General features: G+C 41.7%; 1 protein-coding gene across 4 annotated transcripts in view; it reads left to right on the top strand.

The window, feature by feature from the left end:
• Window positions 1-14560, top strand: part of iqub (IQ motif and ubiquitin domain containing) — a 19521-nt gene extending 4961 nt beyond the window's left edge. For 3 of the 4 annotated variants that reach the window (XM_058644720.1, XM_058644719.1, XM_058644718.1), the window contains 13 exons: window positions 2114-2200; window positions 2289-2357; window positions 3652-3786; window positions 4271-4438; window positions 4772-4947; window positions 10777-10932; window positions 11133-11343; window positions 11426-11601; window positions 12157-12327; window positions 12526-12702; window positions 12785-13033; window positions 13487-13672; window positions 14064-14554. In XM_058644720.1, the coding sequence (XP_058500703.1) occupies window positions 2297-2357; window positions 3652-3786; window positions 4271-4438; window positions 4772-4947; window positions 10777-10932; window positions 11133-11343; window positions 11426-11601; window positions 12157-12327; window positions 12526-12702; window positions 12785-13033; window positions 13487-13672; window positions 14064-14252 (2055 nt within the window). In that variant the 5' untranslated portion in view covers window positions 2114-2200; window positions 2289-2296 and the 3' untranslated portion in view covers window positions 14253-14554. Of the gene's footprint in view, window positions 1-276; window positions 694-2113; window positions 2201-2288; window positions 2358-3651; window positions 3787-4270; window positions 4439-4771; window positions 4948-10776; window positions 10933-11132; window positions 11344-11425; window positions 11602-12156; window positions 12328-12525; window positions 12703-12784; window positions 13034-13486; window positions 13673-14063 lie in introns of those variants that run through there. The other variant, XM_058644717.1, reaches the window with a different exon arrangement.

The raw sequence follows: 14560 nt of genomic DNA, 5'->3' as shown, positions 1-14560 counted from the left end.
TGGTTGCAGTAATGTTCCCTGAAGGTTCCCCTCTAGGTTCTCCTGTGGAAAGTTTCCCTAGTGTTCGTTTTTGGTTGCTCATTCGGTTCTCAGGAAGTCACTTTGTCACTACCTTCATACAACCTTTAGAGAACATTCTTGAAAGGTTTCCAGAACGTTCCCCTAACATTAGTTTGTCACAACCTTGGTTCTCTCAACGTTTAGGGAACGTTAGGCTCCTAACCCTCAGGGAATATTCTCGAAATATTAATTTTGGTTTTGGTTGTAACTAACCTTAGGAGAACCTTAAGGGAACTTTCTTTGAACATTGTGTGTCAGCAGGGAAGTGTTGTGATGGAGATTATGGGCCCCCGGGTTTTTGAGCTACGCCCCTGTCCATTAGAAACAGAGTTTGAGGTTTCTATAGCAACGTATAAACACTCTCCTTCAGGGAGGAACATGGATCCTGGAAGAGGCCGCTGAGTGAAGGACAAGTTAAGCTAAAGAGCTTGCTAACAGTTTGTAGCCTTCAGTCGGTGAGTTTCACAGCTGCCATGTCGCGGCAGAGAGAGGATGAAGACGGGAAGGATGTTAGGACAACAAGTCCACATCTAGGTGGAGGTTCTGCGGAGGAGCCGCTAGAGAGTGACATAGAACCGGGAAGTGATAAAGACGAGGCGCAGCCTGAGTCCGAGGCTAACGGGACAAACACAGGTGAGACCACTGTCGTTTTTAGTCACGCTTCCTCCTTCTTGCGAACGATAGGTGACCCCTCTGACACAAGACTCGTACCGAACAAAAGGGATGTTATTTCAGACCGAGCACTGCAGCATCTCGGGAGAATTTAGCGAATCAACAACAGGTTTGACCTCAGGACCCCTTAGTTCAAATATAGGAAGTATCTGCGTTTCTTCAAAAGGCCTTATTGACTGTCCTGGGTCATGCTCGTGACCCCCATGAGGAATTTCCTGGTTACTTTTTAACACAATGGAATTCACATCTTTAACTTAGTCCAAACGAATCCGTGTGAGTCTGATACTACACATACAAATACTCTTCAATATAAACCTGTGGTACATGTGAACCCACACTCCATCCCATCCTGAGGAAGCCTTCTGCTCCTCAATGCAATGACGTGTACATCTTTAAACATATTTGCAGCTGTGTTCATGTGTTCATGTGTCACATACTTCACCACCAAAGCATGAAGCAATATTACATGACACACTACGACAAGAGTGACGTTTAATGCACCATTATCTCCTCTACTGACATTGAATCAGCAGCAACTGGACTTGAAGAAAGAAAGTATTTATCAAATATGTGGCAATTTAAAGCATTAAATCAAAGTTTGTTTGTACAATGAATGTCCACGAAGCCCCAGGAAGGGACATGAAAGGGAAAAAAAGGTTGAAAAATAAAGATTATTGAAAGTAGCAATAATAATTGTTATTGCCCAGCCCTTCAAAGTTTAATATTCAGAGATGTGCACAGACAATTCAGGAGGCAGGGGCTCAAATGGTAAAAAGGGGCACCCCTATAGTTTTTACTGGAATGAAACAATAAAACAACAATGTTACAGTGTTGAATCTTGTGCGTAGTTACATATTTATTTATTTTTTAATCAAACACTCATGCATATGTTTAATAATAGATCCACTACACTAGTTCATAAAGGGAATGAGGCTCTAAGGGGGGCCCTGGTGCCCTAAGCAGGCACTTAGTTTAATTATGTCTTGGATACTTGGGCTGGCTCTAAGTTACACAATAGTTATTTTAAAAAATGACCGGTGTCTTGTAGAAATTACAACCCAAATGCCATTTTGGGGCATTATTACACACTTTAAATTGATAATTGTTACTGTTGGCATAATAAAAAGATTAGATTCAATTAGAAAAAGAAATGAATGAAAATGTCTTTCAAAAGGTCTATGAACAATGTGAAGGAAGTCAGGAAGCATTTAATCCATTGAACACTTTTTGTCACCTAAAAATCAATTTATTAATATGGAAATAAAATGAAATGTATTTACAGAGAGATTTCAATGGCTGTGTCTAACATGTCCAACGTGTTTGACAGGCACGCTTTTATATCTGTTCTTCTTATGTGTCCCTGTTTCTCTGCATTGTACAGATGTGACAAATGAGGTGGAGGAAGCTGAAACTCAGACTGATGTGACCGACGATAGCACACATGTTGGGGAGCCTCAGACTGAAAGTGGTGAGATAATATCATATTGTGGCATTAAACCAAAGACTTGTGTGTGGATTTTCTACATACAATGATGTGACATGTGTGGACTGTGCAGATGTGCTGATGACAGCTGAAGAAGCTGAGACTCAGACATCAGACAATGTTGGAAACTCTACAGCCACAGGTGAGACTTCCATTTAACCATACAAAGACAATAACGTCCTGAATAGTCTCAAATAACTCAGATATCTTCTTCAACAAAAGTTTCAAGTAAAACACTGGCACTGATGTTTTCTATTGCATGCTGGGTAAATTATTAAAGTAGTAGTTTAAGTACTAAATATTGCAAGTATGAGTGAGAGGGAGGCAGAAACCTGTAGGGGCTGATATGAACATCACACCCAGAAGAATAAACAACAGGTAAATATTTTTATATTAACTACATTTGAATATTCATTTTGTGAAATGCAAAAAAAACAATTGAAGATAATAGAATAAGTGAAGGGTTACTGTATTTAAATTATAGACCATGAAATCGATCTATATTGTACCAAATAAAGGGTTTTTGCTCAGTGTCTGTGGACAATGACACAGAAGAATTTGTTAAATGGAAAGGTCGATTTTGACGTAGTTGTAGTTGGGTGATTGTGGACTTTCTAAATAATTCTAATACCTAGGAAACAAACGATGTCATTTGAAATAGAAATGTTTGGAAGATTAGATGAATATTATTATATCAATATTTCCACTGTGAAGATAAAACCTACCGTGTCCGATTTTGTCTCTCGAAGACATGTCCATTAACAGCGTGACACATTCCCTAATCAACTTGTCACAATTGATTTGCTTCAGTCACAAAAAAAAATATAGATACCACTTGTGACCCGCTAGACTTATAAATGATTTATCTATTAGTGCAGGCAGTGAAGTACCTGACATGTACCGTGTCGAGGCAACCTGACACAGCATTTATGCAGCATGACTATCGATATGTTACGCTCTAATGAGACGATGGACACTGGAGGAGAAAAGTCACCCATTGTCTGATCCTGTAGATTCATTTTTGTTTTAGGTTTAGCTGTCTTGGATTCGCCTCATAAAAACAGTACAATTAAAACACAATAAACACAAATACTATGACCTACTTTGTCCTGCAAACCATGGGAAATGTTGCATGTGTACGTTCTGCTGTTTGATGTCACATCAGCATTTGTATAGTGATTATCAAAAGGTGACACGCCTGCCAAGCAGCGAACAACAGACCAAACACTGCGACACAGTGCGTCTTTATAGATCTTCCACTGTGAGGACATAACAGTGTCAGTGTGTTTCACTGCTGTGATATGATTTATTGTAATGCCATAATTCATGTATGTTTGATTGGGAGTCAGGAATGTGAGCTCACGTGAGCGCCTGTGGTTTTTAGAGACATAGTATATGACCTGGTTATGACTGTGTGTGTCTCTATATGATCGCAGTGAAAGTGCTGCTGGTGCCAGAGGGTCATGTGATGACAGTGGCGTTCGTCATCGGTCTGAGCATTCAGGAGCTGAAGGGTCAACTCGCCTCAGAGCTCAGAGTTCCTGTGGAGGTGCTGCAGCTCTCTCTGGACGGTGCGTCGGTTTCTCTTTGGTACAATGTTTTATAAACTCATGGATGAACAAAGAAGTGTCTGGTGGTGAAAGGTCAAGGATACTGTGTGCATCATAATACTCTACAAAAACACTTTTCTTGTTATTTAGCAAATTAAAACAGGTACAGACTGAAGGATTTGCTATAACTTAATATTGGTTGGTTGGTGGGTCTCCAGTATCTCCAGATTTCTAAGCAGGTGAAGGATTTGAAGAGTTATGAGAGTGACTGGTAAACTGTGCGCACCAGATGATCCCATTTTAGTCAGTCCAAACAAACACGAACACAGCAGAACATTAACTTCTGGTATGGCCACTAAGAATCCTCATGACCCCTAAATCAATTTAATTTTATCAGATTATCTTAGAAAAATTTGTAACAAAAAAGGTTGTTTTCACAGATGTCTTTCTCTTACTTTTTTGTTTCTTCAATACGAAATCAATATATCTGTTTGTTATTTTCCAGGAAGGGTGCTAGAGGAGAAGCAGAGCCTGATGGAACTCGGCGTCCAGCCTCACAGCGCCACTCGACTGGAGATGAGCTCCACCGATCCAACCGCACACCCGCTGCGCCCCCTTCGCCCCCCAGACCATGACAACATGCCAGACGTTATCACTGTGCGAGTCCAAACTGGTATGGAGATCTGAAAGCATGCTGTGTGTTGTAAGGGACAGTGGTGGTTAAATAGTCGCCCAAATCCCTCCAACAAAACATTTGGCCCCTGAGCTTTCCTGTTCACATCAGAACATGCACATATATATATATATATATATATATATATATATATATATATATATATATATATACATATATAAATATATATATATATAGTTAAGAAGAAACAAACTGCATTTACAAATAGTAGATTGTGTTGCTTCATTTTATGGATTAGAACAAAGCATGCAATGTTGATTTTGAAAATCCTACTTTGTTATGTTGGATACTTAAACCTGACTTGTTCAACAGATGACGGAGCGCTCCAGGAGGTGGTGTTGGAGATTGAGCGCTCTCGCCAGCAGAAGACCTTCTTGGGCGGCTACAGACACCGACTCACAGGGCAGGAGTACCATCACGCTGCCGTCCAGACTCTGCCCAAGAGGAGACCTGACAGAGGGATAGTCGTCTACAACCGTGACACCCAGGTAGGTCAACAGCGTGTGGGGGGAAAAAAATAGAAAAATCACTGACACACTGTCTGTGTCAAACTTTTAATGAAAGAAAGTCAATACAAATAGAAAAACGGTGGCTTAAATGTGACATAAGGAGAGAAAAAAAGCAGAACAAGCTGAGGCGACATGCTGTGGTTTGTGTGGTGCGTTTTAAAGGTCACGCGTTACTGCAAAACAGCATTATCATTCAGGCATGAGACAGGGCATAACACGTGCAAATTGAACAATGTAATTGCAGAGAGGCAGAGTGTAAAATGAGATTCTCGAACATGACAATTAATCACGGGCCTCCGTCCCTGCTGAGCATTGGTTTTACAGCGGTGAGTTTGAACCTGAGTCTGACTCTGTGTAAGTGTAAATGAAGGAATCCAAAAACATGCACAGGTTAATTGGACTCTCTACATTGATCGTAGGAGTGAATGAATGTTAGATTGAAAGGTTGTTCGTCTCTGAATGGGCTCTGCAAAGGACTGGCTCCAGCTCCCTCACTACCTACCACTGAAAGAGCTGCAGGTGTGAAGCCTGTTACAGGTGTGTGATAACAGCAAGTAAAGGTTTAGCTACGCTTCCATGGTGACAGGAATGATGATATTTAGCCTTAAGTGAACACACAGACACACAGAGACTCCCAAATCCTGATAAACCTCCAGTCATCTAAAAGGTGTCATCACTGGCAGCAGCTTGAATATTTACAGGAGGTATCAGTTGTTTGCTTCCAGTACATCACCCAGATAAGGAGACATGTGTGTCAACAGAATCTGCTGTGTGATTTTTTCATTATCCCCCCCCCCATGTATAAATGAATATAATTACCTTGATTGTTCCATAACTACGAAACCAATTGTCATGTGATTTTGTGCCGCATGGGACATGATTTAAAGCAACACAATGTAGGAATTCAACCTGCAAATAAAGTCTCCAAGATCATTTTGATAGTTCATCTACTTACAACAGTGTTAATGACACTCAATTAACTTCGCGATAGACAAAGCTTTGAGTGGTCATCAAGACCTAGATAAATAATCCAGGGCAGGTCCAGATGAGATTACCTTTATAATCTGGTAGTGTCAGATTGAGTGTGACATTTTCCCGAGAAGCAATCATTATAACATGAAATGATGCTTTGTGTGTGTGTGTTTTTGTGAGGTTTGTTTTTGTCTTGTGATGCAGGAGTTTGGTTCTCAGCAGGTGTGTGTGTGTGCGTGTGTGCGCCTTCATCAGACGAGCGTAGCGTGTGACTCACTTGCCTTCACATGTATGTGCTTCTCATACTTTCTCTGTGTAATGATGCTGACTGGCTCATTACAGAAGTGCATACATGAAGACATACATACATACATACATGGCTGCCTGTAATGAGACCTCTGTCTGTTTGTTGTTGCAGAAGAGCAGCCTGTTGCCCTCATGAATCAACCTTCTGTCTTTCTTCTTAGCACATGTTTGTTTTCTCAGTACATCAGATGTTATCCACCCTTTATTAGTATGACAACTGTGTCACATTTACATGTGTCTCTACTGAATTAGGCTGCAGTACCTCCTGCAGACTGAACAAATAAAAATGGACAAATGAGAAACCTTTTTTTTTTTTAACCAGCTGTCGCAGCACAGTGTTCTTTGACCCTTAACATTGTTGCTATAGTTGACAGGCTGGATCTGATGTGTTTGAAGGTGCGTGTCTACAAATTGGTCATGGAAACATTTTTTACTCTCACTGTTCTTCAACCAACACGACATATAGACGTCTATGAGATGGGTTTTCCTAAATCCAACTCTCCTTTATAAAGTCTATCTTGAGCTAAGTCATTAGGTGCCGGTTTCACATGAGTGATTCGTAGGAAAACAGGATGCACCAATTAAACTTATATCGTGCAGAGAGGACTTGAACCCCCAGCTCATTTAAACAACAGGTGGAATTTCTACTGGCTGTACTTGATGTTTGTTTTCTAATTCATTTCATCTGAGCAGTTTAATTGGATGATTAAATGAAGGTCAGAAGTTTTCAGAAGAGTATCCAAGTGTGTTTTCTCACGTCACTGCTGTCTCAGTGTCCACTGCAAACTGTAGTCGGCTTGTTGACCGTTTTACATGTGTGAGTTTAGGGAATAACCAGGATAAACTAGGCTGCCCACCTCCTCCAGCTGCCTGCAGCACCACAGTCTGTTTTCTTGCAAAAACAACTGATCTGTATTCTCTGTTTGCGTTCAGTGTGAGCACAGTTAATTGAACCATACATTGTCAACGTTGTGTAAATGAAAAAACGCACAGTCTGCAATTTCTTTCTCAACAGGCCCATCACACAGTATAGTGCTGACTGAGGTAGAATGACTGCTTTAAACGTTTAAACTGATAGTTGAGCAGGAAACTTCTCTCCAGTGAAAGCTGTTCCCCCCCCCCCCCCGTAAATCTCCTGGTTGGCTGCTGCTGTAGTTAAGTCCCATTGCTTTGCACGGTAAGCTGCCACCTCACCTACAGTTGCTCATTATCCTCCTAGTCACCACCCACCAACTTTTTTAGGGGTTCATCGTGCAACTCTTTGCGTTTGAAAAAAGTTCTGCCTTAACTTTGCAGCAGAACATATAATTATTCTCCTCCTTATCTGTGTTCACTGGATCTCAATGTTTACCCTTTGTTCCGATTATTCAAATCTAAAATTCTAATTCTGCTCATTGATCTGTTCTTTGCGTCTCCAACCATGTCTTTGTACTATAAAAAGGCCACTTATACAATTAGCATACCATTCTGAAAATAGCTACGCTGACCTTTTTGACTCAGTGAGAGAATTTAAAAAGGTCATTGGTAATTAAATGTTTAACGTTTTTTTGGTTCTCCAGCTTCATCAGTCTGTGTCACAGGCCTGGAAAATGGAAGATGTTACCCAGCAGCTTATTTTTCCAGCAGTGACCCTCAATTAACAACCTGCTGCCTGAGACCTCAGCTCTGGCCTCGAGATGTTCACTGTCACCCTGCTTCTCTGCATTACATAACTCATCCATATCAGCACAGCAGCTTATGTCAAAGTCTGCCTGCAAGTCAGAAAGTTCATCTCTCCAGAGGCCAAGTCACAAGATTTGATTAATACCTCCACACTTTAAGTCTCTAACAATCTCAGGACTTTTCCCCATAATGATTATTTATATCATTGTGCAATTCAACCAGAAACCTGCTTCTGTCTCAGCTACGAATCCTCATTGAGAATGAGGATCTATAGCCCCCCAAATGTTGAAATGCACTTATTGTAAGTCGCTTTGGATAAAAGCGTCTGCCAAATGACATGTAATGTAATGTAATGTAATGTAGATGGATGGATGCATTTATTTCCACTGGTTTGAAAAAACACTCACAAATCAATCATTAACATCTGCCATAGTGTGCTCATCTCAATCCATTGACACAGGAAGTTGCTATAAGTGGACTGAAATGTGTCCGATCCATTCCAATTCTCATGTTAGGTCTGAAATGTAGTTTTGCTTGTATCATATCAGTGTACACAAAATACTTTTTTTGGAATGACCTACACCCAAAAAAATCATTACTTTTGTGGCCATCTGGATTTGTTGCTCTTTGTTTATGTTGCTGTCAGTCTCTGTGGACTCCATCTCATCCGTACCTTCACCGGTCCACCAGCGGAGGAAAGCCTGAACTGCTCAGAGATGCAGTTACACATGTCACACTCAATCTGACAGCCCATCTTGACGTTGTTGGCGATCCACTCCACAAAGTAGCTGTTATTCTTGTCCAGCATCTGTTCATCCTCCACCTCCTTCATAAGATGAGTTTGAGAGCGCAGATGTTATACAGGGCCCTCTGTGGTTAAACGTGGACCGTGGCTGAGGGCACTACTCTGGAATTGTTCATGATGCGTTCTGGAGAGTCCTCCCATATTTTGCTAAATAGCAGTGTGCTTGGCACCGCTTTGGTTCAAATTTAACACATGACCTATGACAGAAAAAGGAACAAGCTGTCAAACACTGTACAACTCCAGCAACCAAGTTCTTTGTTTCTGATGTTGTTTTAAACTGTCGATTTGAGTCTCTGCTCTTTGTTTACATGACATCATCTAGTTTTGTAAAGGCTTGAAGCCATAAAAGGTTGGCTACATCAAAGCCATTTGTGACAGATTTTGGGCACATACAGATGTGGCATTGCAGATGTGTCCGATCAACAAGAGTTCTGGTTGGTTTACAGCAGTGATTGTATGGTTGGTTAAAAATCAACACATTCAAAGTGTCCTGTTAGCCTGCTCAGTACTAGCCAAGAAAACACCTGCTTTATCTCTACACCCACCACCAAAAACATGGAGGAAACAAGTTCTCTTGCCTCTTCCAGCAGTGAAGTATATTGTCAGTGTGACTGTCCTTCAAAATGCCCCGGCTTAAAGAATGTGGCTGAAGATTCAATAGGCTCTGTGGCTGGCACCTCAACCGACAGTCTGAACAGTTTTCCAGGAGAATCCAAGTCCAGTGAGATCAGCGGAGAGGCCGAGCAAGCCACAGAGGAAGAAAGCGCCCCTGTGATCTGCCAGGGGGTAAGAAGAGCAGCTTCTGACTCTGAAAATAAACACCTTTGATTGGGTTGTCCTCCAACGAAACATAACTATGGGTCGTATGCAGGAATGACGAGCCATGTTTTTAAAATAGACGGTCTTATAAATAACAGCAATCTGGTACCTTGGGTGCTTCATGGTTAAAGCATTGTATTTGGCGGTGTGGTTGACTAACCTACTGCCTCTTACCTCACTAACACCTGTGCGTAGTTGAGTTGAAAAATACCGGTGCGCTAAAAACGTACCTATGGGTCGTATTCAGGGGTTTGACCAGAACGACCCATAGTTGCGTTTTACTTCTTAACAGATTGTCTGCTAAGTCTTAGATGTTGTGTTTATGATGAACTGACTCAAAGACTGCAAGTGTTTGAGATGCCTCTTTTCTTGACACAGTTAAACATGTAGGTTCATGCTTCATTAGCACATTTTTAGAATGGAATAGAACTTTTCATTGGACTATCCAAATTTCACCTCTCAATCACTGACAGTATGCATATTACAATTAAGTCAAAAATGCAGAGAACTTGCACTAATGACTTTGATCCTTGCGTGATCTATGGGGTCCATGTGAGAGCAACCCACATAGAGAAGAAGAGATCAAAGGCAGACAAGAGCCGTGTCCACCTCCATTCATTTTCAATGGCAAAAAATACAGATGTTACATTTTCCCTTTTTTTTTTTTTTTTTTTAAGAAAAAAGTTAAATGCAAGCATCAATGAAATACACATTTCACCCATCACGTAAGCTAGTTATTTTATATTAGAAAGCGTCCTAATATAAAATCGAACATGCCAAGAGCTCATTTTGATTTAGGTGCCGAACGTGTCATCACTTTGTTTTTGCAAGTGATTTACAACACTTTTAAATATGCACTTACACTGTTGAGACAAACCTGTCAGTCATGGCATGGGTCATTTAACAGGATTTCTTTTTGTTTCCCACCCCCTTTTACAACATCACCCTCTCTGATCACATCAGATTATTATTGACCATAAACTTTGAACTTTGAACATTTCTTAGGAAAATCACAGATATTGTCTTCCCGTGACGCCTGTCTACAGTGTGTGTTTTGTGTTGTGTTCAATCCACAATTCAAAAGAAGTATGTGTTTAGACCCTGTGGCTGGATCCTCAAAACATTTAACTTGATATGTGTGTATATATATATATACGTATATATATATAGATATATACGTATATATGTATATATAGAAAAGCCTCTCTATACTGTTAAATTATCTCTTTTTCTCTGTTTCTCAGACCCAGACAGGCAAGTCTCATGGTCAGCAGACATCGGTGAATGTCTCCACCCAGACGACCAGGATCGGCTGCTATGTCTCCTGCATGAACGACAAACTGGTCACCCCTGGCAACTATGTCACCGCCTACGAGTACCACCAGAGGAGGCTGAAAGCTGTGGGTTTTGTGCATCATGTTGTCTTTTTTTTAAGTGTTGGTCATGATTTGCTTTCAAAGTAACATAGCAACAGTAATGTTGCAGGTACAAACAATGCACTTGCATTAAAATATAACCTTTTGGGCATACACTCACTCCCATGAACACTTCTACAAGTATCATAGTGCTGTATCCTCTTGACCTTGTGTTTCCCTCCTAGGTGATCTGTCTGCAGTCGTACGCTCGGCGCTGGTTGGCCCAGAAGGTGGTGGAGCAGCTGAAGATGGATCGGGATCGAAGGCTGGCCTGGCACGAGCTGCGAGAGAAGAGGAGGAGGCTAGAGAGGGAAGAGCAGTTGAGAGAACTCCACCAACGCTGGATGCGACCACAGAAGAAGGAAGACTTAGATCTGCTTTACCAGGCTCTGGAGGGTATGTGGACCGGACTGTGTGTAAGGGTTCTCCTTTGCTGCTCTCCTCTAAGTAACATTAATGGTGTTTGTGTGTGTGTCAGATTGGAAGTGTGAACAGGAAGACATGATCAATGAGACCATGCATGGAAGTGAGAGGAAGGCGGCACTCTGCTGGCTGCTGGAGCAGGAGGCCGAGTTAATTGCCAGCATCGGGCGTCAAAAAATTGCTGTCCAGAACGACAACTACGACAGAGCCATCAGGAACTTCCTGGACAAGGTCAGAGGTCATTGCTCATCCTGTTTGCCCTTCATGTTTTTTTATGTTTGGTTCAATGTTGACTTCTAAATGATCTCGATATTAGACCTAGGGCTGAAGCTGTGGCCAGAAATGTTATCAACAGTCAATATTGGAGGGAAAGTTGAAGGGATCAGTTAATTCCGGTTTTAAACTTAAAAATGTTCGCATTATGTGGATACCAAGGTTCCCACGGTACCTTGAAATGTTGCAAGGCCCTTGAAAGTGAAGTGAAAATTGGCCTAAATAGACATGGGTCATTGAAAGTGCTTGAATTTTGTGCAAGAAACAAGTTTTGTTGATATTTAGGTAAATGTCTCCCTTGTTTGTTACAACGCCACCTACTGTTTCATGCTTGACGTAACGTCGAGTCATAATTACTAGCGGTGTTGTGGACACTGTCCACTGTCTCTCTCCAAGATAGAACTGTGATATTGTATGATTGCATGGTTATTTGTAAGTCATTATGGTAATGGATACACCATTTGTGTGCGTGGATGTTAGTCGATTTTAAGAGTATCCCTGTGTGCGTTTCAGTCTGCTGCTCCTCATCAGTGGCGAGCAGCGGACGGACAAATGATCCAGATGGACAATCAACACACCATCAGAGCCAGAGAGCTACGAGACCTGTACAACGACATCAACCTTCCCGCGGAGAGCGAAGAGCAGAGACACCACATTCTGATGACACTCAAACACACAGTCAAGGTAGCACACACTCAGGCAGCAGAATTCAGACACATATTGTATCAACGAAAAGTTTACACATTAAAGTAAATACAGACGCATCGACTGTACATATCACACGACACATCCAACGTCGCGTTATCATCCCAAACCTGAACAGTTCTTGTTTACGTGAGCATCACAGTGAGTGTTTTGCACAACCGTACCCTTCCTGTGCAGGAGCACGAGTGTCAACTCACCCGGGACATCTGGCAGCTGATTGACAGGGAAGTAGACCTGATGAGTAAACGAGTTAAGTCGGCCAAGCTGGAGGGGCTGAGGAAAAGGATCTGCACTCTGTTCCTCCAGTTCATCAAAAAGCCAGCCTTTAACCCTGAGATGGCCAAGCTGCTTAAGGTGAGCAGAGGATCCTGCTGGTCCTGAAGTCGTGCTTTGGACAAATAATATACCTCCATGTAATCTTAACTCTATCCTATAGTTTCCCCAGAAAGCCTGCCAGGAGAAAACCCACATACTCCGCTGCATCAGCTGTCATCGCTACAAAGGTTGTGCGCAGGTGATCCTGGCTGCCAACGCCCGCCTTAGCGGCCGGTGCCAGGCCTGCGTTAGGCTTGACAACATGGCTCGATTGCACAGCGACTTGTCCTGCTACAGAAACATCCTGAGCAGACTGAGAGACGACGAGCAGCAGCTCAACGAGAGTGCCAAGATCCCCTTCCTGCTACAGGTGATCTGCTGCGTGTTCGCTCCTCTGTGTGCGATTGTCAAGGCCTCTTTTCATTGTTTGAGACATCAGAGGATTATTTGTTTGTGTTGTTTGATAGTCTAGATGATAGACTGTAATCTCAGTCACCTGCAACCAGGCTCCTATTTGACTTTACCAGCTGTCGCTCACACTGTCCACTCATAATGTGCTGTGCTTTTCCTCTAAATGGGAACATCATTTAAAAAATGTACATAATCTGCTACTGAAGAAGACATTAAACTAGCACCTGAGATCATAAACTCCTCAGGAAAATATTCACTGATATTATAAAGTGAGAAGTTGCTGCAAGTGCTACAAGCGTCCTACTTCCTGGGCTTCACTTTTCAGCACAAAAGACTACATCCATTGTTTGTGGTCCAGATAACTCAGTCCTGACACCAACAAGTGTGTGTGTGTGTGTGTGTGTTTTTACAGGTGGAGGACGTGCAGCACATGGTGGAGAAGGTCTGGACGTCCTGCTCGGCTCTAAATGCCAGCAGTGAGCTCCATGACCTGGTGTTTGTCCGCTGGGAGCGTGAAAAGGACTGGAGCCCATGGAACTGCATCCTCCTGGCAACAGAAGAGACCTCAGCTCACCTGGAAGTGCAAGACGTCCAGGGGGTCTGTCACTTCTACAAACACAATGTTTTATTTTGTTTGCATTTGTGTCAGCACTACTTCCTAATGAAGTTTTAATATTTGGAAAAAAGGGACCATTAGTTCCTGGTTCCAACACAAGTTAAAAGAGATCATGGTTTTAAATTTGGTTTTAAAATGTCATTTAGATTATATTATTATTATTATTATTATTATTATTATAATAGTATTATTATATTATATTTTAGTGGGCTTGTGGTCTTTGTGAGTTCAGAGCTTAATGCCTGAGGTCTAGAAACATAACATAACCAAAAAGTGTTCATGTTAAACAGGATGGACAGGCCCTTGGTTGTGTGTTTAAATGAAAATATCTTGTATTCTCTTGTATTAATCCTCTGATACCTGCTTTCTTTAGGCATACGCAGCAACGTTCATCCACGGAATTAAATACAAACACATGCTGGCTCAACGTTACTTCAGGCAGAACCCGGTCATGTCTGAGTATCTGGATGTTCAGCCAGCTGAAACCCAGACCAACCAGCTCCACCCCAAGCTGATAATGACAGCTGAGCAAACATCCGACTCATCAGCCTCATCTCCTTAAGAAACACTTCACCACACTGGGGTTTCTCTTTCATTCACTACTCGTCTCTCTCGCTCTCTGTAATGCTGCCTAAATGATTCTGTCCTCCACAAAAAAGGGTCCAACTTGCAGTGTTTTGGTGAACTTCATCAGGCAGATGGTCTGACATTTATCCATTTTTTTAATAAAAATGATAGAAATCAATGTCACAATAGTCCAGTACCAAATAGGACCATATTATAATAATGATTCCTACTAAATACTGTCAGAGTGAAACAATAATCAAACTCCATCATAGTGACTTGTAGGAAAAAAAGACAAATGAAAAT

This window comes from Solea solea, chromosome 12, assembly GCF_958295425.1.
Source record: "Solea solea chromosome 12, fSolSol10.1, whole genome shotgun sequence".
NCBI classification, from domain to species: domain Eukaryota; kingdom Metazoa; phylum Chordata; class Actinopteri; order Pleuronectiformes; family Soleidae; genus Solea; species Solea solea.
The sequence above is the reverse complement of the archived record's forward strand: the minus strand, read 5'-3'. Positions and strand labels throughout refer to the sequence as shown.